The 26,943-nt window shown below is 59.0% G+C and overlaps 1 protein-coding gene across 1 annotated transcript; it reads left to right on the top strand.

Moving 5' to 3' along the window:
- The first annotated feature begins 507 nt into the window (after positions 1–507).
- On the top strand, positions 508–24,960 carry JAK3 (Janus kinase 3). Its single transcript, XM_074939505.1, has 24 exons — positions 508–621; positions 2,846–3,060; positions 4,035–4,158; positions 5,306–5,417; positions 6,136–6,281; positions 6,652–6,949; positions 7,820–7,942; positions 10,132–10,289; positions 11,143–11,248; positions 11,873–12,059; positions 12,560–12,681; positions 13,419–13,550; positions 13,715–13,799; positions 14,766–14,899; positions 15,706–15,844; positions 16,244–16,395; positions 17,496–17,646; positions 18,062–18,201; positions 18,953–19,142; positions 19,937–20,061; positions 20,402–20,574; positions 21,477–21,594; positions 22,673–22,783; positions 22,883–24,960. The coding sequence occupies exons 1-24, from the start codon at positions 515–517 to the stop codon at positions 22,997–22,999; spliced, it is 3,465 nt and encodes a 1,154-aa protein (XP_074795606.1). The 5' UTR covers positions 508–514; the 3' UTR covers positions 23,000–24,960.
- Positions 24,961–26,943: the final 1,983 nt, after the last annotated feature.

The raw sequence follows: 26,943 nt of genomic DNA, 5'->3' as shown, positions 1-26,943 counted from the left end.
CAGAGACTGGGGTTCACCTGGAGACCTCGGGGGGCTGGGAAGGACTCCATGGGGAGCTGCAGAACTGAGCCCCTATGTCAGAGCAGCCTCAGCTCCCAGGGGCTGGCTCGGCAGCCTCTCTTTATACCTGGAACGGGGCAGCTGCTCGCTGGCCTGCAAGGACCCCCTTTAGGCCTGGGGATGCTGCCAACACGGGGCTAGTCAAGCAGAGCGGTCATCCCGCCCCCTAGCATGGTACCGTGGGGCCCGACTGAGCCACCGACTCCGCCCAGAACCAGCACCCGAGCAGGTGCAGCAGAACCCTGGCTTGCTCCTAGGCCCCGCTTCTGTGCCCCCCCCGCGCTCTGCGGCTCTCCCCTCCAGCCCAGTTGGGCCCCTCCCCATCCCACGCACCAGCCTCTGCGAGCAAATGACAGGAAGTTCACACAAAGCCAAGATACACAGAGGGCAGGAAGGAAGCGAGAAGGGGGATTTTCCCCCCCCACCATCTTTAATCTGCATCACAGCTCGATCCATGCCCAGCTCCCTGCCCCGGCCCCGGGAGAGGAAACCGAGCACGCTGGCTCCTTGTCCCTCCGGCGAGGGCAGAGCTGCGCCCACGAAGACGTCACCCCACACGAGGTAAAGCTCTGGGTCTCACCGGCTGGGATGCAGGGCAGAGCGGGGCCTGGCTCGCGAGCCCATCGTGGTGTAGCTGCTGCGACGGGGGGCTCGGTTCCCTCCCCCGAGGTCATCCAGACCCGGAGGGAAATCGCAAAGGCCTGTTGCTAATAACAGAGGAGGAAGCCGGACAAGGCTGCTCAGCGGCGCACGGTTGTTTGTCTCTTGGGACCGTGGCCGGCCCGCTGCAAAGGCAAGCTCTGTCTGAGCCCAGCGAGAGGCGAACGGAGAAGGCCGTCAGCGAGCAGGGGGTTTGGCAGGGCTGGAGGAAGGCTAGGTCTGGGCTCAAGGCATTGAACTGGGCACCTGCTCTGCCCCGACTCCCAGGGGGGGCTTTGGCTAGTCATCTGTCCTCGCTGGCTGAAAGAGTTGGCTGCTCAGCATCAGATGTCTCAGAGGGGCCTGATTTTCAGAGCCCGGCCAGGCCACTTTTTAAACAGGTGGGCCTCTGTGCCTCAGTTTCCCCATCTGTAAGACACACTCCCAGCTCCCAGGTTTGCGGAGTGGGCTGAGGCCCTTTGGCTAGATGGTCTGATGCGGTCACTGGATTCAGCCCCTCCTGTCAGGAGGACAGGGACCATTTCCCACTCAGCGGGGAGGGAGGGGAAATGTACAGCTCTCACTTCGTACTACGAGAATCCTGGCACACACACTCTCTCTCTCTCTCTCTCTCTCACACACACACACACACACACACACACCCCTCCCTCCCGTATACAGCACGAACATGACCACAGCCTGCAAACAACTAACATGTTCATTGCACTCGTGCATCCACCTCCCTGGAGGGTTTTAACACCACGTTGGCCAAACCCCCAAAAGGGCTGGTCGGGGGTCACTTGGCCCTGCCTCAGCGCAGGGCACTGGACTCAAGGCCCCTTTCAGCCCCACATGATTCTGATTCTAAGTTGGAGAGACAAACCAAGTTGAACTTGTGGGGCCTGATTCTTCACTCCCCTGCATGTTTACACCAAAGAGCAATGCTACCCTGCCCATTTGCACGGCTGTGCCCACAGAAACCGGAGCATAACCAAGAACCCCCGACTCCCCAGTTCAACTCCGGGTGCGTCTTACAAGGCAGCGGAGTGAGGCAAGAAATGAGATTAGCATCAGCTCGCTGGGAAGGGAGTGGTCCCAGCATGAAATGAGTTCAGCCAGGAGACCACAATACGCCCCGTGACGTTGGCACCAGCTGGCCCATGTATTGGCCAGTCAAGGATTGAGCAACCTGCCCTCTTGGCTGGGAGACTAGTCCACGATACCATGTCAGGCCAGTGTAGCCACATCCCGGAGGGCCGTGAAAAATGTCCTGCCCTCGGCAAGTGAGCCGAGCCGACTTATGCCCCTGTGTAGACACCACGGGGTTGCCAGAGGAATTCTTCCTCACTGCCTCCTCTGGGGGTGGGTGGGGGAGGGATTTCAGTGTCTGTACCACCTTGTTTTGAGGCCTTCGCCTCACCAGGCCCGGGTGCAGGCAGGCTAGTAGAGGGGTGGTGGAGGGGGGAAGAGAAGCTACCTGAATAACTCACCGGCTCCGTTCTGCAGGGCTCTCGGACCAGCCTTGCTCCAGCTGGAGAGGCGGGATGGGGGGTAGGGGATGCCCCAGGCAGGCCAGCAAGCAGCTGACCACCTGGCCTCTGCATTGCCCACCCTCCTAGAGTCCTGCACCCAGCCAAGCCGCTGTGACTCAAACCCCACTCAGGGGAATGAAGCAGACTGCATGCAGGAGGCTGCTTTCATGATTGACTTTCTGAGCGCAGTCACATTGGAAAGGAAGGCCGGGGCGGGGGAAGGTGTATTCGATGCGGCGGCCGGGGCCTTTGCAGCCGCCTGAACATGACTTCCTACCTCCCCACCTCGCTGAGGGTGAAGTGGCCGGGAGGGGAGGGGAGCCAGCACCTGCTAGAGAGCAGGCGGGGCACTTGCAGGAGCAGAGGGGAGTGTCGCTGCCTGGCCTGGTTTTGCCAGGAGGGTCTATTTGTGGAGGTGACTGGCCCGGGAAATCTGGGTGCTCCGGACCCGCTACCAGCGGGGCTCAGGATCAGCCCGGCGGTGCCGGCGTTTAGTGCCGGAGGTGGCCGCCCAGAGCAGGGAGCGCAGAGAAAAGGAGCCCACTGAGCGGAGAATGTGCCTCGAGCCCGGCTAACCAGCCCAGCTAACCAGCCCCATCCTGGTGTTGCCACAGGCTGCCTCCCACCATGGCCCCCCTCGGGGAGGAGACGCCCCTGATCGGAAACAGGTCCTGTAGTCTGTCCTCCATGGAATCGGGGACCCTCCAGGTCTACCTGTACCACCCGGCCAGCACCCTGCGATCGGACCCCGACTTGGGCGGCGTCCTGACTTTCACGTACGGCGAGTACTTGGCCGAGGAGCTCTGCGTGGCGGCAGCCAAGGCCTGCGGTGAGAGGGGCGGGGGGGCTTGGGGATGGGGATGGGATCCACCCGGGGCAGGGGAGGGGAGGAGGTGGCCCCGCCTCCCGTAACGCAATGCCATCGCTTCCCGAGCTGCCGCGATTATGTCGCCACCTGGTGGCCGCAGCCCGAAGCGCCAGTCGACCACGGGGACAGCAGCCAGACGCTCTCCCGGTGCTGCACCTGCCCTGTGTCTGTGGGAGGAGCCCAACGCCCAGGGCTTCACAATCCCCTTGCACCAGCGTTCACAGGCAGATCAAGGACCATGTCCAGTGCAGGGGGGCCTTGCAGCCCAGGAGATCCAGGGTCAATTCCCAGCTCTTCCCCTAGCCGCAGGGTAGCCTGGGATGAGCCGCTTCCCCCCCACCACATCAGTTCCATTGGGAGAATGAACCCATCTTTCTTCAGCCCTTGAGCTAGATTGTAACCTGCCTGGGGCCGAATGTCAGCGCCCTGCTGCCCCAATCTCGGCAGAGGGCCACCCGGGGCAGGCTGGAGCTCAGGCTCTGAAGCCTAAGGAGGGGGGGAAGGGGTGCACCGAAGCTGCCCCTTCCAAGTTCTGCCTACTCGGCTGTTTCCGGCGCATTCGCCCAAGCCCTGCTTGCCTGAGCCCTGTCTAGAGCCACCCCAGAGCTACTGGAACGGGTGAGCCCCAGGTGCCCTCAAACCAGGCACAGACACCAACGCAGCCAGGCCAAGGAGCCCAGCCATTGCTCTTTGCAGGCGGGTGCAGGGTCGCCGGGCCCACCCCCCCGGCTAACCAGCCGCTGTGGCTGCAGCTTCCTCCCACCGTGGCCACCCTCCCCTCCCTTCCCCCTTCCCAGTGTTGTTCGGCACAAGCCGCCCACCAGCCCTGGGCGCCTGCCCCGCGGTGCCCAGGGCGAGCCGCTCTGGTGTCTGGGCTGGTCAGCTTTCCTGCCGGGTTTGCCGAAACGCCTCACCCGCCGCTCTCCTCCCTGCAGGGATCCTGCCCGTTTGCCACTCCCTCTTCGCCCTGGCAACGGAGGACCTGAAATGCTGGTTCCCACCCAACCACCTCTTCACGGTGGACAATTCGAGCTGCCAGGTTGTTGTCTACAGAATCAGGTGCTTACGAACTCCCTGCCCCAGTCGCTGAGCGCCCAGCTCCCGGGGCGTTGTCCGGAGTCACCCCCTTCCTCGCGGGCCTGCGAACTCGCCAACCCAGCAGAGACCTGTGGCTAAGCTTCCCCGCCAGCGCAGGCTCCTGGGCGTTCCAGGCAGGAGCGTCTCTGTCCTAGCCCCTACTTCCCTCCGGGCCAACGAACCGCACCCACTCCCTTCCCGGCCTGCCTGGAGCTCGTGGGATCACTCAGTAATTACGCAGGGTTTCAGCACCCAAGCCTAGGGCCCCTCAACAGCAGGGCAGTGAGGTCTGTCCGCTCCTGAGCGGGGCCATTCTTTCACGCTGGTGCATCCAGGGCCGGCTCTAGGGTTTTTGCCACCCCAAGCAAAAAAATTTGCCAGAGGTGCATCTCAGGGGCAGGGTTGGCTCGGGAACCTAGCGGTGGCACGTTTGATTAGGAACCACCCGACTGGATCAGACCCACGGCCCATCTCGTCCAGCATCCGGTCTCTGCCAGTGGCCGGCCACAGGCAGGTGCAAGAAGGTCTGGGCGGGGAAGGTCGAGATTGAATATTAGGAACCACTCTTTCACACGGAGGGTGGTGAAGCACTGGAATGGGTTCCCTAGGGAGGGGGTGGAATCTCCAGCCTCAGAAGTTTTTAAGGCCCCGCTTGACAAAGCCCTGGCTGGGATGATTTAGTTGGGGTTGGTCCTGCTTGGAGCAGAGGATTGGACTAGATACCTCCTGAGATCTCTTCCAACCCTAATCTTCTATGATTCTAAGAAGCCCCACAGGAAACAGTTATGGGACAACCTGCCCCCATAGAGCCTCCTGGGGAATGATAGTGTCTTATATTCTCTCTAGGCTCATATCCTGTGCCCAGCCCCCTAGCAGGAGGTTGGGGCTCATGCCCCGATGCCGGCAAGTTTTGCACCCTGCCAACATTCTTGGTCCTCTTTAATCCTTGCTATTATATCTGCACATCGCTGCCCCCCCTATAAAATCACCACTGGGGAGCTGGTAACCCCAGGGGCAGAAGTGACACTTCGAGAGGGTCAGTTCTCACCCCCAAGCAGCCTGCCCACGGGGAAGTTGGTGTCGAACATGGAGGAGAAGAGAAGTGAGCTGGGCTCGTTTTCCTCGGCAGGTTTTTCTTCCCCAACTGGTTTGGGCCGGGGAAATCGTACCGCTTCGGGCTGCTGAATGACCGAGCCAGCGCTGTGCTAGACTGTCCCACCATGAATTATCTCTTTGCGCAGGTGAGTGATGCCCCGGGGGGTTGCTACAGAGAGTTTGTCCCCTAAAGTCAGGTACCAGCATCATCCACCAGGTGCGTCAACGCCCAGCTGTGAGGTTCAGACATGGCATTGGCCAACCACTTTCCCGGGTGGGCTGCACCCCATTTCATCGCCCCCTCACTGTACAGCGGAGGAGGGGAGGCGCAGAAAGATAAAGCAGCTGTCCACAGCCCTGCAAGGCCCCAGGGGCAGAGCTGGGAACTGCACCCCAATCTCCAAAGTGCCAGCCCAGCACCTCGGCTGCTTGCGAGCGTGGGCCTCTGCCAGCCTGATCCCAGGAGCACAAAGGGCCCAGGCACCGCCTAGACTGGGTTGTGAACAAGGTATAACTGGAGCGTGGAAATCCCTGTGCAGCAAGCTGGGAACTGCCCGTGGCTGTACAACTGTGGGGGGGATGTTGCCAGGGATGGAGTCACCTCAAGATCAAGCATCGCTCAGGGGGCTCAGGGTCCCTCAGCGTCCCCCAATCCCTTGGAAGGAAGCTTACTCACTTGTGGCTCCGTTTCCACATCCCTGCAAGTGGGACGGGGGGGTCCCGGAGCACCGGCTGGAGCCTTGCTGTGCTAGTGTAGCTGATCTGGGGGGCATGGGGCAAAGTGGCTCTCCCCATGGGAGACGGTTGTAATCGCAGCCTGGTGCTGAGCTGACGGTGCGTGGTGTGCTTGGGGGTGGCCCCCAGTCCCGCAGCGATTTCATCAGCGGGCGAATGGAGGGGGCGCTGAGCCTGCAGATGCAGGAGGAGTGTCTCAGCCTGGCCGTGCTGGACATGCTGAGGATGGTCAAGGAGAGGAAGTGGAGCCTGGAGGAGATCTTCAACAGCGTCAGGTGAGAGAGGGATTGGGCGGGGGGCAGGGGGGCCAGCAAGGCAGGGGGTCTGGATCTGTCCCTTCTAGCGTCTGGCCCCAAGTTCCACCTGCCAAAGCAGCTGCAAACGCATCCACTTCCCTGCCCTGCTGGGTTCCAGCAGCAGCCACCAGTGGAGACACAAATGCTCACCACCCAGACTCACCCCCAGCTGCCCAGGCCTTGCTTTCAGCCTCCCAGGGACCCCGGCCAGCAGGTTCCACGGATCCCAGCTGGCGAGCTACCAGGGGCCACCTGCCAAACAGGTCCTCTCACATAACACCTGGAGAAGGGGCTGTTGGGGAGGCTAGGCCAGGACCAGGTCTCCTCCACCCTCCTCTTCCACCCCCAGCTACAAATCCTGCATCCCAGAGACGCTCCGGCACCAGATCCAGCAGCAAAGCTTCCTGACCCGCAAGCGGATCCGGAGGAAGTTCCACAAGTCCCTGCGGAAGATCAGCGGCTGCCAGACCGATGATTGCACCCTCAAGCTCAAGTACCTGATTGACCTGGAGAAGCTGGAGAGGGCCTGGGTGGAGGAGAGCTTCCCGGTCCGAGCCCACAGCGCTAGCGAGCGGGGCCAGGAGGGGCAGAGGATCATCCACGTGTCTGGGGAGAACGGGATCTTCTGGAGCCACAGCGGGGACGAGGTGAGACTGAGGGGGCACGGGGCAGGAGCAAACACCAGCCCTCAGCCCCACATGGCTCCCCAATCCCAGCTGGGGGATTGAACCATTCGACGCCGGAGATGGGGCTGGGGGGCAAAGGGTTGTTGCTGCTCCATACTTTTGAAACATGGGGCCATACCACCCCCCCCACACACACACACACACACACTTTTGCAGTCCATCCCCACCTCTGGATGACCCTGGGACCGTGGATCTAAAAGCACAAACCTCTCCTGCTCGAGCTAATTAGCCGGAAAGCCATAGCAGCCTCCGAAACCTATAGCACGCCACCGCCACTAGAGGGGGCCACAGCCCTGGCTGGTGTCGGTGTGGGGCACACCACAATGTACGCTCCATCTCCTCCACAGACAGGGAATGAAAACCCGGCTCGACGTGCCAGGAAAGGCCGGACGGGTTTTCGTTTCCTGTTTCCCACCTGTGAAATTCAGCCCTTGTCTTGCTCTTGCTTTCCCAGGAAACTCAATGGGCCACTGGAAAACTCGCAGGTCTGTGGCATCAGGGAAACCAGGCCAGGGAGCTGGGAGGGAAAGTGGCTTGTCCTCCAGCTGCCTTAAACCTCTGTGCATTTTATGTGTCCTCTTACCCCCGTTTAATCCTATCACCAACCAGCCAGGCGGGAGGATTGTTCTCCGGGAAAGACCTAGCCCCAGCCCTTCACTTGAGCTTCTGTGTCCTCCAGCAAAACCAGGGGCAAGAAGAATCCACCCTCCTGCTACATCTGAAACCTCACCCGGGGTCCGAGGCTCGGGGGACGTTTCGGGTCAGTTCTTGTTGCCTCGCGTTGGGAAAATGCTCAGTTCGGAGACCCACTTCTCCTCCTCTCCACCCTAGAGCCGCCAGCCGTTCTGCGACTTCCCCGAAATCGCTGACATCAGCATCAAGCAAGCGAGCCGGGATAGCAATCCCGTGGAGAACCGGATCGTCACCGTCACCAAGACGGACAACAGGATCCTAGTGAGTGTGTGTGTGTGTGTGTGTGTGTGTCAGGTGGGGGAGCTGCCTCATTCCGACTGCCTGCTGTTCCCTTTTGGACACCCACGGGTCTCTGTGTCCTTTCTAGACACGTAGGGGAAGGGACCTCGAGAGGTCAGCTAGTCCAGCCCCCTGCACTAAGGCAGGACCAAGTAACCCTAGACCATCCCTGGCAGGGGCTTGTCCAGCCTGGTCTTAAAAACCACCAGTGACAGAGATTCCACCACCTCCTTAGGGAAATTCCAGGCTTAACTCCCTTGACAATTAGGAATTTTTTCCTAGTGTCTAACCTAAATCTCCTTTGCTGCAATTTAAGCCCATTGCTTCTTGTCCTGACCTCAGCGGTTCACAGCAATGTATCATCCTCTTCTTTAGAACAATCTTTTACGTACTTGAAGACTTATCAGGTTCCCCGCCCAGTCTTCTCTTCTCCAGGCTAAACAAACCCCATTGTTTCAATCTTTCCTTGGAGGTCATGTTTTCTAGACCTTTCATCATCTTTCTTGCTCTCCTGTGGGCAAACATGAGCCTATCATGTCATGAGCACTTTCACCCAAGCTCCCCTCCACCTTCAAATTCTCAGCCAGTTTCTCTGTATCTGTCAGGAGCAAATCCACCTCAGCCTCTGCCCTAGTCACGTCCTCCGCGATAAAAACGTGTCCCCAGGGCATTCCAAGAACTAGTTGGATGATCTGGGCCCTGCTGCATTATTCCCCCCGCAACAGCTGTCGGAGTAGCTGAAGTCCCCCATCACCACCAAGTCCTGTGCTTTGGATGGTTTTGTTAGTTAACATAAGATCGTAAGAACGGCCATACTGGGTCAGACCCATAGGCGCCAACTTCTCCTGGCGCTGGTGGGTGCTCGCCCCCCCCCCGACCCTGACTCCACCCCCATTCCAGCTCCTTCCCCAAAGTCCCCACTCCAACTCTGCCCCCATTGGACTCCTTCCCCAAATCCCTGCCCTGGCCCTGCCTCTTCCCCTGAGCGCCCCGTGTTCCCGCTCCTCCCCTCCTCCCTCCCACAGCTGTTTTGCGGTGGCAAGCGCTGGGAGGAGAAGCGGGGGGTGTCGCGCTCAGGGGAAGAGGCAGAGGTGAGCTGGGGCGCGGAGCTTGGCACCCACAAATTTTTCCCCGTGGGCGCTCCAGCCCCGGAGCACCCACGGAGTCGGCGCCTCTGACCAAGGGTCCATCTAGCCCAGTGTCCTGTCTTCCAACAGTGGCCGGTGCCAGCTGCCCCAGAGGGAATGAACAGACCAGGGAATCATCCAGTGACCCACCCCCTGTCGCCCACTCCCAGCTTCTGGCAAACAGAGGCCAGGGACACCATCCTGGCTAATAGCCATTGAAACGTTGTTTAAAAACAAGCCTCATCCACCTCTTCTTTCTGGTTCGCAATCCTGGGCCCTGTAGTAGACCCGTCCCATGAGGTCACCCTAGATTTTCACTCCTTTTAGCCTTAGCCAGAGATGCAGCCCACCATGCCGTTTGCCTTTTAGCCTTAGCCAGAGATGCAGCCCACCATGCCGTTTGCCTTTTCTGCACCAGTATTGCACTGTGGACTCCTTCCACGTGCGATCCCCCACGGCTGCCAGAACCTATTCTGCAGCCCTGCAGCCTAGCCAGTCATTCCCCATTTTGCATATGTGCAGAAAGAACCAAAGTAAAGTCTCTACGAGTGAGCCAGAGCCGGAGAGACGTGTGCGTCTCCTCTGTGAGGTCTGCACTAAAGGCAACTCAAAATGGCCTGCCGCAGACAGCCGAGTCCTTAGAGATTTAAAGGCACGGCACACAGGAAATGAAGCCACAGCTGTTACTGTTCAGTGCTCCGTCACAGAACCAGCCCCTCACAAGGGTTTCCCCTCTGCTCAGGGGCAGCCTTCTTCTCCTCGCCAGACCTCCACATGGACAAAGGACAGTGGGCATCCTGGGGTTCAGGGAAGCTGTACCCCCATTTCCTCCCCACTCCCATTGGCTTCCAAAATTGGCTGACCACAGTGACAGCAGCACAATGCACTTGCCCTTGTACCCTGCCCGTTCCTTCCACAGCACCCCCTGCGCAGGGCCAGGGCTAAGTGCCACCCTCTTGGCCTGGCTGAGCATGAGGGATGCTTGTGGCTCTGAGTCCAGCTGTGCCCCCGTTGTCTCTCTCCGCCCCTCCCCCCCACCCCCAGGAGGTGGAGTTCCCGACACTGCAGGAGGCCCTGTCCTTCGTCTCCCTCATCGACGGCTACTATCGGCTGACGGCAGACGCTCACCATTATTTCTGCAAGGCAGTGGCTCCCCCCCGGCTGCTGGAGAACATGGAGAACCAGTGTCATGGACCCATCAGGTGGGGATGGTGACGGGACCCTTGCCAGCAGCAGCGCCGCCTGGCTAGAACACAACAACTCCCCTGCCAACTTGGCAGCCCTGGACTCTAGATTCCTGGGGGCAGGGAGTTAAAAATACCCCTGCGGGAAATGTCAAGTAATCATTTAGGTAGGACCTACACAAAAACAATGCTTGCTGCTCCCCCGTTTTGGCTCTGAAGGGGCACTGCACTTGTTCTGTTCACCAGAGCTGTGCTGAAATAGGAGGAGGGAGATGATGCTTGAACAAGGAAATTGATTTTTAAGGGAAAGCATTTTTAAGTAGGGGGTGTGGACTCCTGGGTAGTATTCCCAGCTCTGGGAAAGAGTGCGATCTAGTGGTTAGAGCAGGGAAGGTAGCCAGGACTCCTGGGTTCTATACTTGCGTCTACCAAAGACTGAGTCCTTATGAGACATCATACAATATTTGGAAAGGGCTCGGAGAACCATTTCTGGGAAGTCTCCTCAAAGGGGAAAAGATCCCAACTAATTCTTTTGAAAGCCCCCCCGTTGCCTTTCATGTTCTGTCTGACCCCAGCTCCCCTTCCAAATGGAGGAGCCAGAATCTGGAGGGGAGGCAATGGGGAGCGCGTTCTAAAAACCCTTCATTGCACGTAAAGCGTCACGTGGCCTTTGCAAACTGACCCCTCCACCCTCGCACTAAAGGATGGTGCCATGTGCAGGGCCTGGGCACTGAGCATGCTCAGTGAGTCTGCAGTATCTTAAAGGGACAGTGCAGAGTATAGCTGGGCTGGACCCAGTTGCTGCGGGCTCTGGTTGGTTCCTGGCGGCTGGGACCTTCGCAGGGTCCTGACACAGGCCTGGGCTTTGCAGGTCCGAGTTTGCAGCAAAGAAGCTGGCAGCGAATGACGAGGGAGCCTACCTCCTTCGCCGCAGCCCGCAGAACTTTGACAGCTACTTGCTGACTGTCTGCATCAAGGTGAGACCTCGCGATTGACGGGACCTGTCCTCTGCTGGCTGCCTGGGCCGCAGGGGGATGCCAGGCTGCTTCCCCGAAGCTGTTCGGCATCACAGAGTTTATTCATGCTTCCCAGCCCTGTGCCGGGGAGGACATCAACCCCACAGGGATCCGCTCCCATCCAGGGGGGGAATCCAGTCCGGAATTCCCCAGTGACCCATCCAGGCTAGAAAGGGTCCGGCTGGGTCAGCCAACCAGAGGGAGGAGAGAGGATCTGGAACTGGGATTCAGTTCTCACCTGGGACAGATGCTGGGCATGGTCCCCAGGAGAAAGACCCGGCATGGATTTCTCTGCCTTGGTCCCCTCCCTGGCTGTGTAGAGAACTGCCCTGCATGGACCTAGGTCTATTCGGGGTGTCTCAGAGTCAATGAAGCCCAACTCCTTGCATGGGCCAGGACCCCCTCTACCATCCCTGCCTGCTATTCGGACTCTGCCTTTAGCCTCATGCATCTCACTCAGGATGCCCAGTCCCCGGCTCCTAGCGCCTGTTGGCCCAGATCATGGACTGTGGCTCCTTGTGGCTGAAGGATCCTTTGGGTCACACGTGGTACCACTGGCTAACTGCCCCCTGCTCTGCTATGCAGACTTGCTTCGGATGGGATTACAAGGGCTGCCTGATCCAGAGGGACAAGGATGGGAGCTACTCCCTCTCCGGAGTCGCCAGGCGCTTCTGCAGCCTCCAGGAGCTGCTCTGCACCTACCAGAACTGCACCCTGCACGCCGACGGGGTGGCCCTGCACCTGGGCACTTGCTGCCCTCCCCAGCCCAAAGGTAAAGCCAGGGCATGACACCACACATGGCACCCAGGGGCACCACCTGGATCCAGACTCGGGCACGTGGTGGGCCAGACCCATAGGCGGGAGCCAGGTTCTGCCTAGCCAATGGGTTGGAGGGCTGAGGGATGAGGAAACCAATGGCAGCTCAATGGTCTGTGATGTCACGGCGGCAGGTGTGGCCAGCAACATTTAAAGCCCAGTTGTGCCGGCTGCCCCGTGGGCACTGCTGAGGACCATTGTGCCAGCCGGAGACTGTGTGTGCCAGGATGACGAGGATGTCTCCAGTCGAAGGGTCTGTCTCCCAGTCCCCCCCACAAGCCGTGCACATCCAGGCCAAGCCCGGGTCTAACTGTGGGAGCTTTGTCCCCCTCCCTTCCCCTGCTGAGCCCCTGTGCTGAGCAGTGAGGGAGCATCTGACCATTACATGGCGAGACCCCCCCGGCTCACCCCATGCCATGGTCCCTGCTGATTTGTCCCCTTCCCTCTCCTCACAAGAAAAATCCAACCTGCTGATCGTGCGAAGCAGCTGCTGCCAGCTCCCCAGCTCCCCCTCTGCCCCGCGCCGCAGTGTCAACCAGATGATGTTCCACAAGATCCAGCCGGAGAACCTGATGATGGTAAGTGGCGGGGGCGGGGGAAGAGGCAGGGCCCACGCCAGGGTCTGGCTGGACAGGGGGACTCCTCTCCCAGCCACATTTCTGGATCAAACCCAGAAGCAGGCGACCTGCCCAGGACTCCTGGGTTCTCTGCCCAGAACTGGGAAAGAAGAAGTATGTTCTAGGGTTCAGAGCAGGGGCCTGGGGGAGGCGGCTCAGGACTCCTGGGCTCTTTTCCCAGTTCTGAAAGGATTGCATGGTCCAATGGTTACAGCAGGGGAGGGGGCATTGTCAGGACTCCTGGGCTCTGGCCCAGATTCACCATGTGACCTTGGGGGAGTTCTTTCCCCACTCGGTACCTCAGTTTCCCTCTCTGTGAAATGAGCAATATTGAGGGCAAGGGCCTGATCCTTTCGCTCTGGTGTAAACTGGGAGTCGCTGGCAGGCACAGTACTCTAATTCACTCGGGAACAAAGGGAGACAGGCAGCAGGGTTGTGCATGCTCCCACACCGCCCCTGCCTGCGAGAGGAGACAGACACCAGGGTGATGGGCACAAGAGGGCTGGCATTTCCAGAGGAGGCTTGTGGGAGTTAGGTGGGTGCCCAGCTCCCAGCAAAGCGGGCGCTGAAGGATTGTGCCCTGGCTCCAGGGGGAGCTGGTGAATGACCCAGGGCAGATGGAGAGGTGGGTGTACGGGGGGGGTGCCCCCCTGGTTATTTATCCCCTCCCCTCATCTCCTCGCTCTTGCTTCTGACAGTGCGAGAACCTGGGCCAGGGATCCTTCACCAAGATCTACCGGGGCATCAAGCGGGACCAGGAGGACGACGAGTGCCACGAGACCGAAGTCCTGCTGAAGGTGATGGACAGCAGCCAAGGCAACTGCTCCGAGGTGAGGCCTGAGGTTGTCGGGGGGCAGGGGGACAAGCCGACACACTGGGCTCCCTGCAGCTTGCCCAGCGTGGGGCGGCCTGGCTCTAGAGCAGCTAAGCTAGAGACAAAGCAAGGGGACAGGTATCCCAGCTCAGCCTAACCCGGATTCTCCGTCCGTTCCAGTCCTTCCTTGAAGCCGCCAGCATAATGAGCCAGATCTCCCACAAGCACCTGGTCCTGCTGTATGGGGTCAGCATCAGGGAAAACAGTGAGTAGCGCCCCTGCCGGGGCCTTTCCCGGGATGCTGCCCAGAGAAGGCACGTGGCAGTGAAGGCCCTGGATCATTAGAACGGGGAGGTGTCCGGGCAAAATGCCAGTTTCTTGCTCCACAGTTGATTCTGCTTGTTTGCTGTTTACATTCACAGCGAGTCAATCCCAAGCGGTTTCACTTCCTGAGACTGGAACCCAGGTGTCCTGGCTCTCAGTCACTTCTCTCAGCACCAGATCACCCAGCTGTCCCTTGCTCTAGCCCCTGGCTCACACTCCCTCCCAGAGCTGGGAACAGAAATAACTTAGCAGTCCTGATGCCCAGCCCCCTACCAGACTACACCCTGCGCCCAGGGCTGGGGACAGAACCCAGGAGTCCTGACTCCCAGCCCCCTCCTCGAACCCACAGCCCATTCCCAGGGCTGGGGATAGAACCCAAGGGTCCTGACTGCCTCTTCCACCCCTATTCTAACCCTCAGACTAACTGTGCCCCCAGAGCTGGAAACACAGGAGGCCTGATTCCCTGCTGCTTTAACCACCAGCTCCCCTTCCGCCCCCAGAGCTGGGGCCAGTGTTGTAGTGTCCACGTTTTTAACTCTGCAGAGAAAAAACTTGTTAAAGTTCCCCCCAAAATACATGTGGTGAGATTTATGAATCAGACTCACTAAAACATTTCTGTTGGAAGGCAGCATGGGGCACTGGAGTTGGGGGGGGGTCAGGACTCCTGGGTTCTAGTCCCAGCTCTGGGAAGGGAGTGGGGTCCAGTGGACTGGGAGTCGGACTCCTGGGTTCTATTCCCCTAAACCAGCAAGACATCCTGAGGACACATCCAGAAGGTCCTCGCAGGTATCTGTGATACAGGAACCATCCTCCCTGGGCTGAGTCAGGGAAACTCTGCCTCTGTAGCCAAGTGGTCCTGGCCCAACCAGCTGCCGTGAGACGCTGATCGCTTGCCCCTCGCCCGCAGGTATCATGGTGCAGGAATACGTCCGGTTCGGCGCTCTGGACATATACCTGAAGAAAAACCAGGCTGGGGGCAAGGTGACAGCTAGCTGGAAGCTGGAGGTGGCCAAACAACTGGCCTATGCCCTCAACTTTTTGGTAAGCTGGCAGATGACTCACGGTCAGCCCCTAGGCCCCCTCCCCAACCGCCTTGCCAATATCCCCCTTGATCACCCAATATCAGCATGCCCTCCTGGGACCCTGCAGGAAGGCCCTCGGTTATTTACAAGGAGCCAAAGACTGGGTTGGGGTTAAACTCCCAGGGCAGTTATTAAACCTGAGAATGACTCATCCTGCTCCTCACACACACCCCTTCCCTGGGGTTTCCCTCATGGTTAATTTCAGTAATAATAAGAATCCGTAGCTCTTACCTAGCACTTTTCATCAGTCGATCTCAATGCATTTCACAAAGGCAGACAGGATCATCAACCCATTTTATAGAAGGGGAAACTGAAGCCCAGGGAGGGCAAGTCACTTACCCAAGGTCCCTCAGCGGGCCAGTGAAAGAGCCAGGAATAGAAGCCAAATCTTCTGAGTCCCAGTCCTGTGCACTAGGTCACAGCCCAGCCTTCCCCCCTTACTACTAGAGCATTTCTAGGGTTGCAGGCCAGCTTCATTCCCTCTGCAAGGCAATCAAAGCATTTGATCCTCCTGGGTGGGTGGTGATAGGGCCCACCTGGTCTGGCAGCCAGGGTGAGTCAGCAGAAATAGCTCTGCAGCTGCATGTCCCTGGCACCTTCAGTACTCTGGAAATCAAAGCCCTAGATTCTGTGGTAAAAGAAGGACAATGGTGGGTGGTAAGTAACAGCCCCAGGCCCAAATAGCCTGGTGAACAGGGAAACAAAGAGACACACTGGGCTGTTCGCTGCTGACATTTGCAACTGACCACCTCGCTTCTTCCCCAGGAGGATAAGAAGATTGTGCATGGCAACGTCTCTGCTAAGAAGGTCCTGCTGGCCAGGGAGGGGGACGCTGCCAGCGGCAGCCCCCCTTTCATAAAGCTCAGCGACCCTGGAGTCAGCCTCACCATGCTGACCAAGGAAAGTAAGTTCCCTGGAGCAGAACCAGCTCCCATCACGACTCACGCCCCATGAGGCTGGGGAGAGACAGAGGTGTCCTTTGGGAAGGGGCATCCTTCCGTCCCCCACCTTTCTGCCAAGGAGAAGAGTCTCCCTTGAAACAGACCAGTTTGTCTCCACTGAGGAAAGGCCCTTGGGATCCCACCAGGGCCTTCCCTGGCTCCCATCACCATAGTATCTGGGCACCTCAGAGTCTGCAATGTATAGCAGGGCAGGGCTACGATCCCCACTGCACAGAGGGGAAACTGAAGCACGGGGCAGCTAAGGCCCAGATCTTGAAAGGTACTTAGGCCTGCCAACAACAGTTACCAGGGTGCCCGCGTGCGGAACTGCCTTCACCCCACCGATGTGTACTCCCTTGCAGTGCTGATCGACCGCATCCCCTGGGTGGCCCCCGAGTGCATCAGGAACCCCAAGAACCTGGCACTTGAGTCGGACAAGTGGAGTTTCGGGGCCACTGTGTGGGAGATCTTCAGCGGGGGCACCATGCCCACGAGTGCCCTGGAGCCCCAGTCGGTGAGTCAGCCCCTCTGCTCCCTGGAATCCCCCCTCCCATGGTTCTGAGCCACACGGCAGCCCCAGAAGGGTCACTTCCCTTCCTCTGTTCCTGCGGCTGGGATTTTACCAGCCTGGAGGTGCTGGTTTGTGTCGGCAGAGAGGGTCTGACCTGCAGTCACTCCCATGACAACTTCTCTGCAAGGTTCCTCTTCGGAGGGCCCTGGCCCACAGCAGCTGTTCCTTCACAGCGCTGCTCCCGCCCACGGGCGCCAGGCAGCGATGCACCATTGGAAACTTACAAGGCCCCTTGATACTGCTGGTGAGCCTGGGTGGGCAGAGGCAGATCCGGTTCAAGGATCGGGGCCCACAATCTTGGCATAGCAGGAAGGTCGGGGTCACTCTGGTTAGTTGAGGTGCCATTGGGGTGCAGGCATCAGAGTCCAACACGTGCCCCCCTAAAAGCTGGGGGAGTAGGGCCAACCCCAAGCGTTCCCGTGACATGAGTTTGTCGGCTCCCCAGAATCACGATAAAAACATTGGGTTCTTTTACCTTTGCCTTCAGGGGTCTGAGCCCCTCGGGGTCCCCACTTCCACCCTTCCTTACCAGCCGGGAAGGCTGGCAAACGTTTTGCTTTTCGTTTTTTAAATGGAAGCCAAGATTTGCATGTACTACCATGACTCCCGGAGCTGGGACTTTATGAAAACCTCCCAGTGTCCTGCGACTTGTGATGAAGCCATTTCAATTGGCAAGGCTCCTTCTGACCCCGGGGGAGGGGCATGTGCTGGAAGGCAATCGGCCCTTCCCCCTCTGCATGTTATTTTAAAGATTTTTTTTTTTGAAACCCGACGGTTTCCCCATGGAGAAGGACAAGGGCATTTGGGCTCCTCCTCCTGGCATCCCCCTGCACCTGGGGCAAATGCAGGTGGAAACTCCAGCCGGCTGGGAGACCTGAATGCCATGGCTTCTACCCGGGCAAGCCTTTATCCACCCCCCCCCACCCCCCATTCATGGCAGAGGGCGGTGTCGGGTACCGAGCAAGGGACGACCCAGTGGGGGGACCCAGGTGATCCCCAGGCAGTGCAACACCGAACCCCCCTGCCCCCTTTCCCCTGGATAGAAACTCCAGTTCTACCAGAACCGCCTCCAGCTGCCGGCTCCCAAGTGGACGGAGCTGGCCAATCTCATCACCCAGTGCATGGACTACCGGCCGCGCTGGCGCCCCTCCTTCCGGGCCATCATCAGGGACCTCAACAGCCTCATCACCTCAGGTGAGTGCCCGGCCGGCGCACGTGGGGCAGGCTGCCGAGAACACGGGGCGTGGGATCGCAATAGACAGCGGCTCCCAAGCCACACGCCCGGCGGTAACGGCCACGGTCCGTTACGGGCCTGTTGGCCCCCACGGATGACTCTGGTCCCCCGTTTACCAGGCTGACTGTGGTCTCTCTTGCCTCCAGCCCTGGCCTGGCTGGGTGTGAGGCCAGGGTGGCTCCAGGGCGTGGTACCGAGCAGGGTACAGCGGTGAAGCAGGAGCCCTGCTTGCTTTTAGCTCGGTATCGCTCCCTGCAGGACGACACCGGTGCTGCCGCTGCCCAGTTTGCAGCCAGAGGAGGTGGCTGGGCCTGGGGGGGGACTGGTGGGAGCTGGCCATGCAGCCTGACGTGCCCACCCTCCCCCACGTTTCAGATTACGAGCTGCTGTCAGACCTGTCGCCCAGCCAGCTCCCAGCCAAGGATGGCTTCTGGGGCTACGTCACAAGCCCAGCGTGCCAGGACCCCACCATCTTTGAGGAGCGGCACTTGAAATACATGTGTGTGCTGGGCAAGGTGAGACCCCGAAAGTCCCGCGCCTCAGGCCCCAGCCTCCCTGTGTGCTTTACATTCCCGCCAAGTCACCCAGCCAGGCCGAGTCACTGCACCACCCTCACCCTGGCGTTTGGGTGTTAAACAGCTCCCCGGCCGGGCGACCCGGTCCCCTTCCTCCCACAGCTCTCTCGTGGGCAGCCTGACCCCCCAGCCTGAGCCCAGGGCGCCCTTGGGGCTGTGCATTTCCTTTTCCTCAAGCAGGGTCTTTGCCCCCCTAATGTCATTGGGGACCTTCTCCCAGGGCTAAAGTCACCCTTTGCAGAGGGGCCAAAACAAGGCCTAAGCCTTACTGTGCAGGATTTAATTGGTGCATCGGCCACCCTGCACAAGGGCCAGTTTCTCCCGTCTTCCACCTCCACAGCTAAACCTTCAAAACCCTTGGCCTCCGTGGTTTCTTGTAGCGGGGAGTTCCGCAGGACAGCCACGTATCACCCACATTAGTGCTGGGCAAATCTTTGCCCCGGCCCCCGCGGCAGGCTGGGTAAGGAGCTTATACTGCTGCATCCAGCTGGTGGGGTTTCCAGGAGCCACCGCCAGGGGGAGATGAAGAGCCATGCTGGGTTAGGGTGGGTGGGTGGCGTGGCAGGCGTGGCGTGGCTCGTGGGGATCAGGGCCCTTGCTGCAGGCCCCGGGGGGGTATCCACAGCTGTATCCATCAGCCCCCCCCCCCAGCTGCCAGGCCCCCCACGCTCCGCTCCCTCTCCCGCCCCAGGGGAACTTCGGCAGCGTGGAGCTGTGTCGATACGACCCGCTGGGCGACAGCACCGGGGAGATGGTGGCCGTGAAACGGCTGCAGCAGAGTTCAGCCGAGCAGCTGCAGGATTTCGAACGGGAGATCGCCATCCTGCGCGCCCTGCACAGCGACTTCATCGTCAAGTACCGGGGCGTGTGCTACAGCCTGGGTGAGCCGGGGGGCCTGGGCAAGGAAGGGTTACCGCTAGGGCTGGGCAGGAGCCCTGGGGTGTCTGAGGCTGGGGCCACATCCGGAGCCAGGGCCCGGCCTGGGTGGGGCTACATTCGGTTAGACCCTCGCAGCCGGGGGCAGTGTGCGTGAGGGGGCAGCGCACTCCATGGGGAGCCGCTGAAATCACCGACCGAGGCACCAGGGTGATGGCTTCAGCACGCTGCAGGGGCCTGTCACAGGCTCTTTGCAGCTCTGCAGCTGCCCCTGAACCATGACCCGCAGCCCCCCTGCTATCCCAGCCCCCCAACCCCGACCCGCAGCCTCCCTGCTATCCCAGCCCCCCAACCCCAACCTGCAGCCCCCCTGCTATCCCAGCCCTACCAGTGCCCCCCAACCCCGACCCGCAGCCCCCTGCTATCCCAGCCCCCCAACCCCGACCCGCAGCCCCCTGCTATCCCAGCCCTACCAGTGTCCCTCAACCCTGACCCGCAGCCCTCTGCTATCCCAGCCCTGGGCTCCCCCCTCCCCACAGCCCTGCTGGTGCCCCTCAATCCTTGCTGCTTGTTCCAAGCTGAGACCCTCACCTCGCTGCCTGGTGGAGCTTTCACTAGAGCAAATCCGCTCAGGACGCAGTGGGTAGAGGGCCAGAGCTGAGGGCCGGGTGCGGGGCAGACTCCTGGGTTGGGCCTGAGGGCCAGGTGTGGGGCAGACTCCCGGGCCAGAGCTGAGGGCCGGGTGTGGGGCAGGCTCCCAGGCCAGAGCTGGCCATGACATCTTTTCTGCACCTGCTAGGGCGGAGGAGCCTGCGGCTCGTCATGGAGTATCTGCCCAAAGGCTGCCTGAGGGAGTATCTGCAGAAGAACCAGGAGCGCCTGGACCACAAGAGGCTGCTGCTCTACGCATGGCAGATATGCAAGGTAGGGAGCCCGGCTGCACCCCCAGGCACCTCCTCGCATGCAGCTCCTCTGCTTTGTGCCCCCCATTCACAGCAAGGGGGACAGGAAACTGAGGCACGGAGCAGTTACATGACTCTCCCAAGGTCACCCAGGGAACCTGTGGCAGAGCTGGGACGTGAGCCCAGGTCTTCACAGCCCAGCCCCAGCGCCTTACGACCGTCCTTCCTTTCCCAAGTGGGTGCATGGAGCAGGGCCAGCTGGCTCTCTGATTCAGAGTAGACAGGGAGCGGGGGAGCCAGGGCCCCCTGTGGGATTGGCGTGCATTCCCTCTGGCTGGAGGCTTTCAGCGTCTCTGTTCCAGGGCATGGAGTACCTGGGATCCCAGCGCTACGTCCACAGGGACTTGGCCAGCAGGAACATCCTGGTGGAGAATGAGACCCACGTGAAGATCGGGGACTTCGGCCTGGCCAAGCTGCTCCCCCAGGACAAGGAGTACTACGTGGTGCGGGAGCCAGGACAGAGCCCCGTGTTCTGGTAGGGGAGGCCCGAGCTGCCAGCACCCGCTGGACTGCGTTTCGCTCGGGGGTGGGGGCTGCAGCTCCCAGAGCAGCTGAAAGCCAGGACTCCTGGGTTCTTTTCCCAGCTCTGCCACAGGCTCCCTGTGTAGCCTTGGCCATGACACTTCTGCTGCCTCATTTCTCCCCTCTGTAGAAGGGGGATAAACCTCTTATCAAGCACTGGGGAGATTCGGAGTTGCTCCCCCAACCCACAGTACAATCCAACCTTCCTGCCGGAGGGGCCATTTCACACCTCTAATGCAGTCCATGCTAACAACGGTACTTTGCAAACATCAGCTAAACAGTCGCCCTGTGAGAGCAGTATTGTCAACCCTGTTCTACAGATGGGGAAACTGAGGCACTGGCCTGTGGCCACCGAACAAGTCAATGGGAGAGCTGGGAATAAAACCTGGGTATTCTTGCCCCCTAGCCCTACGCTCTATCTACTAGACTCAGCTGCCTCCCCCGGTGGTCCCGTACAGCAGCGCCGAGGGATGCCTGGCTAGATGGGGAACGGGAGGCTGGGGGGGGATGTTGGCGTTCTCTGATACAGGGCCCACGGCCCATGCATTTGGGGGACTTTGAGGTCAAAAATGTTGATTTTAAAATACGCAGCCAACTGCTCAGCTTGTGTAAAATAGTGCAGCTCCCGTTGACACCAATCGAGCTGGGCCCAATGTCTCCGGCTGGGGATCTGGCCCATTTGTTGCCGTATCTGCCTCTGCAAACTGCCCCTTCTCTCTGCCCCTTTTGTCCCTGGAGGGGAGAAGCCCTCACCCACACAACCATCCTGCTTCAAACAAGTACCCTGATGGGCCCTCTGCTTGCACAGCCCGGTGCTCACCCACCTACCTCGCTAACCACCTCCTCCCCGGCCAGGTACGCGCCCGAGTCCCTGTCAGATAATGTGTTCTCCCGCGAGTCCGACGTCTGGAGCTTTGGAGTCGTCCTTTACGAACTCTTCACATACAGCAACAGAAGCCAAAGCCCCTCTGAGGTGAGACCGCTAGCCACAGCTTCCCCTAAGGGCTCCGTCTCCCGCGAGCACCACAGGGTGCCATGAGTTTGGAGGTTCTCAGCCTCTGCTGCCAGGAAAGACCTTTGGCTGAATCAGGCACATCTCCCCCTGGGCTCCTGTGGGAGCTGCCCCCCCACCCACCACCAGAGCTGAACTTGGCCTGGTGCATTTAGTATTGCCCCAGAAGAATTGCTGAACAACCCCATGATCCATTTAGTCTCCAACATTGGATGCCTCAGAAGGTTTAACTCCCCTGCCTCAGAGTGCTCCTAATGGGGCAATCCTATCAGGGGAGGGTCTGGGATTCCTTCCTGACCCCAGTCAGCTCATACCCTGAAGCATGAGAGCTGAGAACCCTTGTCGCTTAATAAATGTCTAAGCCCCTAGAAGCCAACTAAGTTCCTTGCTTTACTAATATCCTGCAGCAGTAAGTTGCACAGGTGAGCCCCAATGCTATCCCACTGCAAGGTGTCCCCCCTTGGTCACTTATCTGAGCAAACATTGCACACAAGTGACCCATCCACGGCAGACTAAACTGGCAGCTTCCTTTCCTGAAGGCGGCCGTGGGTTATGTTAGATACAAACTGAACTTTAGTTGATAAAGGGATAATAAATGACAAATCGATGCTTTAATACCTGGTTAACACTTAGAGTCCAACCTGTCAATAGATCGCTTACAGCCTCTGTACCACCTTACCTTGCTGTGTACATAACCATCCCCAACGCCCTCCTTTCACATCTGTTGCCTACTTACAGATCTTCAATTTCTTATTGATTACCCCTTTGTAAATGGAGCTTTGATAGACTAAAGGGTGACCACGGGGACTATATAGCATGGGGAAAATCAGATTTAAAAAAAGCAAATGGCCTTGCAGTCCCCCCTCCTGCCTGCAGAGGGAGACAAAGTCACATCTGACCATGGAGATTATATGGCATGGGGTGGCGGGGGGGCTGGTTTAAAAAAAGACCTCACAATCCCCACTCCTGCCTGCGGAGGGAGACCAATCCACTCCCAGAGTTTCCATTTCCTGCCTTGGTTTCCCTCCCTGCCTCGCAGGAATTTCTCCGCATGATGGGACTCGACAAGCCCATGCCGATCATTTGCCACCTGCTGGAGCTGCTGAAGGACAACAGGCGGCTCCCTGCGCCCCCTGGCTGCCCCGCCGAGGTAAGGAGCCCATGCTTCCCCGAAGGCGGGGGTGGCTCTGCCACGCGCGTCCCTCTCCCCGCTCCGAGTTCACGGCTCCGCACCCCTTTCTCCTCCCAGGTGCACGGCCTGATGCTGAGCTGCTGGGCCTTCAGCCAGAGCAAGAGGCCCAAATTCAGCGAGCTGGGGCCGAAGCTCGAGGCACTGCGCGACAGCCGGAGCAAGGTCCGAGGCTAGCAGGACCAGGGAGGAGCGGCCCAGGGGCCCCCTCGGCCGCTCCTGGGCCTCTGTTCCTGTCCGGACTTGACACCGCTCCTCGCACCCTGCCACGCACGCCACCCCCCCCACCCCGCCCATGGGCCAGGGACACCACGGACTGCGGGGTCATGGCCTGCGCAGGATCCCACTCATGGGCCCATGCTGTGAAACTGCAGGGACTGAACTCAGGGCAGGGCCCTCGCCCCTGGGACAGAGAAGAGGACGGCGGGACACGCAGGGGGCTTGACGATGGCTCTGGCAGCCCCATGACCCAGCCTCAGGGGCTAAGCCAGACGTGTGCTCGAAGCAGAGCAGCAAAGGGCCCCGGGTTCCCTGCCAAGAGCTAGTCTGAAGGCTTCAAGGCCACAGAGCCGCTCTGATCCCTCCAAGGCTCCTGCGGAGACACCTTCCTCCTCCCCACTTCAGCGGGTTGGGGGACCGGGACCAGACTGCCAGCCCCAGAGCCGCCCGGTGCCCTCCTGCTGGGCTACGTCACTGGCCCAGCCCAGTGGCTAACGGGTTTGACTCAGCCGCGGCTGGTGCTGTCCAGGATCGTCGCTTCCCCGGCTTAGGCCTTGGCTCCCAAGGATCCGCTTCAGCAGGGCGGAGGCCGAGGCGCGTTCCCAGCTGCTGTGCCCAGCTATTTGCCCGTGCGGGTGACTGGGGAGACTGAGTCAGCCGCTCGTTGGTGCGGCATGCCATGGGCCGCAGAGTCAATCAGCCCATCCAGTCTGACCCTCCTGTATAATACGGGCTGGAGAACTTCACCCCATGACCCCTGTCCTGTGCGTGGGAGCTCGTGTTTGACAAAGCACCGCCCAGAAAGGCCCCCCACGCCGCCCTAGGGCAGGCAGGCCCTCGCTGCCCCATGTGCTTTGCTCATGTGATGCAACACAGTCCTTGAACACAAATCAGAACCATCCGCTGGGAATTGCCCCTGGATTGTACTCGCCCCTGTCCCCCCATCTAGTGATGCTACCAGCTAGAACCGATCTGTATTACCCAGGGAGCCCCCGTTTGCTGCTGGAGCTTACACCAAAGACCCTCTATCTTTTAAGATATCTACGGGGAGGCTTTTCACAGCCCAGTTTTTCTTGGAGGGGGAGAAAGGACTGGAAATCTCAGCAATCCCCCCCCCACAGACCTCCCCAGAGCATTGCCAGTTAAAGAGAGACACAGAAGAGCAGCACCATGATGAATTAATTTAATTATTCAGAGAGAACAGCAAGGTCTGAATGGAAGGATTCTTATGGTGAAGCAGTTTTGGTCTTTGAAGCAGACAGGTAGTTGGGGAATTCTCCTCCCACATCCCCCCAAAAAACGAAATTGAATTGAAAATTTAAATGAAAATGAAAAACTTTTCTTTTGTTACAGGCAGTGAAAGTTTGTGAAAATGTTCAGGTTTTCATTTTAAAAACATCGACGTGTGTTTGTTTTCAAACGCCGAAAACCCTGTGAACGTAGTGGCCAAAAGCTGAAACGTGTTTGGCTCTTCAGCAAAAGTAGGAATGTTTTTGTCCTGTGAAACCTTTTCCCCAAAAATTTCATTTATCCAAAACTCAACTGTTGGACAGCATAGCAGGGGCTTTACCCCAGGGACACTGGAGCCGCTTTGCAAAGAGTTAATATATACGAGGTACAAAACAGGGTGTTCCAGCACATGCGAGATGAACTCGATTGCTTTTTAAACTAGCGCAGCTCGGGTGGATAGGATTCGAGTTTTAATCAGTAAATGTTGGGAACCATCGATTTCTCCGTACACACACAACCCGAGGAAGGACTATTGCCAGAGATAACAAGAGACATTTACAGAGAGGTGAAGTAAGAAAAAGATGCTAGACAATAACAGACTTTGATTTAAGGAGTGTGACTTTGTAAGTTTCTACCCGTGACATTGACAATTTGCGATTTAATGGTTTATAAAGCTTTAACTTTTTGAACCTTGAAGGCGACTGTCATTAAATTAAATCATTATTGTCTGATCTCCCCCGCCCATAATTTCTTGCAACTATGCAAATTGAAATAGACTAAAAATCGGGAAAAATGCATCCCATGAAGAGTGCTCTGATCTGTTGCAGTTATACGGAAATCAAAATTGAATTCTGCTGCGGTTAAGCAGAGAGCTTTCATCACTAGAAACGCACACAACGAAATCAAACCAGGCTTGGCAAACCACTCCTTCACCTTCAAAAAGCCAATCAGCCCCCTCTTCCCCCCCTCCGCCCAAAGTTACCAGGTGGTTTTAAAAAAAAATAGTAATAATTTTGGCATCTTCTTATTTGTCTCCTGGCTCCTGAGCCTTTGAGTGTCCCAGGTCCAAGCTTTCATCAGCACACAGGCGGGCGAGAAACACCCTTGGGCAGCTGAGCTGCTGGAGTAATCCCAGGAGTGCGGGAACTGGAACCTTAAAATAAGTCAAACAACCCCCCCCACACACCCACCCCAGCGCTAACTTTAATGGTGGGAGGGTGGGCAGCAGGATTTCGGATGAATGACAAGCACTGAAATGTCAGCTCTTGGCTTTCTCCGAGGCCTGGGGGTCTTTAAATGGCTTAAAGAAGCCAACACCAAACTGTGTTAAACTGACGGGGGTGGGGGGGGGGTTTGAAAACGACACCCCTCCCCCCCACACACACACACACTGACAGCCGGCACTTCCTGGACACCCTGTGACGAAGTGGGACTGTTCTTAATGTTTCCTCTGAACAGTGTGGGGGTGCCTCCGTTTCCCCTAGGCAGTTCTTAAGTATCTAGGGGGTGGGATAAGGGTGTATGATCGTTGCAGAGCCCTAGAGGGCAGGTGTGTGCAGGGGTCTGGACACAGAGAATGGCCGACACCCTGTTTCCTGGCAACTGATGGCCTGGGCCCTTCCCCCCTGCAAGGTGAGAGCTAAAGGGTTGGAGAACAAAGGAATCAGGTGCCCTCCTGTCCCGGGAAAGGGGAACGCCCAGAGGAGGAGGGGCTGGAGGGAGTTTCAGTTTTGGGGCTGGCTGGAGACATGGAGTGAAGGGCAGACCGGGTTGTCTGGCTCACTCCCCCCCAACATGGACCCAGCTGAGGGGTCCTGTTCTCTGCACCTACAAGCTCTGTGTTAGACCATGTTCCTGTCATCTAATAAACCTCTGTTTTACTGGCTGGCTGAGAGTCCCGGCTGGCTGCGGAGTTGGGGGGCAGGACCCTCTGGCTTCCCCAGGAGCCTGCCTGGGCGGACTCGCTGCGGGAAGCGCACGGAGGAGCAGAGGATGCTGAATGCTCCGAGGTCAGACCCAGGAAGGTGGAAGCTGGGTGACCTGCAGACAGGCTGCTCACAGAAAGAAGACTTCCCCAGAGTCCTGCCTGGCTTCGTAGGGAGCAGTTCCAGAGCATCGCCCAGGGACTCCGTGACACACCCCCACTCCTTCACTGAGCAGGGCCCTCAGAAACACACCCTGACTCACCACGGCGCCAGTTTATCAGGGGCGTTGGTTGTTCCAGGAATTAACCAAACCGGCTGGCCAGGCTCAGCTGCTTGCCCAGAACCCCGGCTGCAGCATTCAGAGCTGGCTCCTCCGGCAGGCCTGCTCCCCTGGCAGCTGGGTGGCAGGGCTGGGACGGGGCTGCTGCTTTGGGCCTGTCAGCCTACAGGCAACCTGGTTACACTGGGGCAGGCCAGGGGCTTGGCTTCTGAGCCCCTTTAGCAGTGGGGTGCTTGCAACGGCCAGCAGAGGCTAATGGGCAGGGCGGGAAGTGGGGGGAGAATCCTGGCGCCTAACAGAAGGGGTGCAGCCCCGGGTGCAGCACATGCCTGCTGGGCCGATGTCACGCTCCACACGCCGGGGCAGGAAGGCAGCTCCTGGGTTCTCCTGGGGACCTAGCGCGGCCACCAGGACAGGGTGTCTGGCGCCCTCGGGGGAGCCAGGGCCTTCGGCCACCTCGGGCCCCC

This window comes from Natator depressus, chromosome 25 (genome assembly GCF_965152275.1).
Source record: "Natator depressus isolate rNatDep1 chromosome 25, rNatDep2.hap1, whole genome shotgun sequence".
NCBI lineage: Eukaryota > Metazoa > Chordata > Testudines > Cheloniidae > Natator > Natator depressus.
This window is presented reverse-complemented; position numbering and strand designations above follow the sequence as displayed.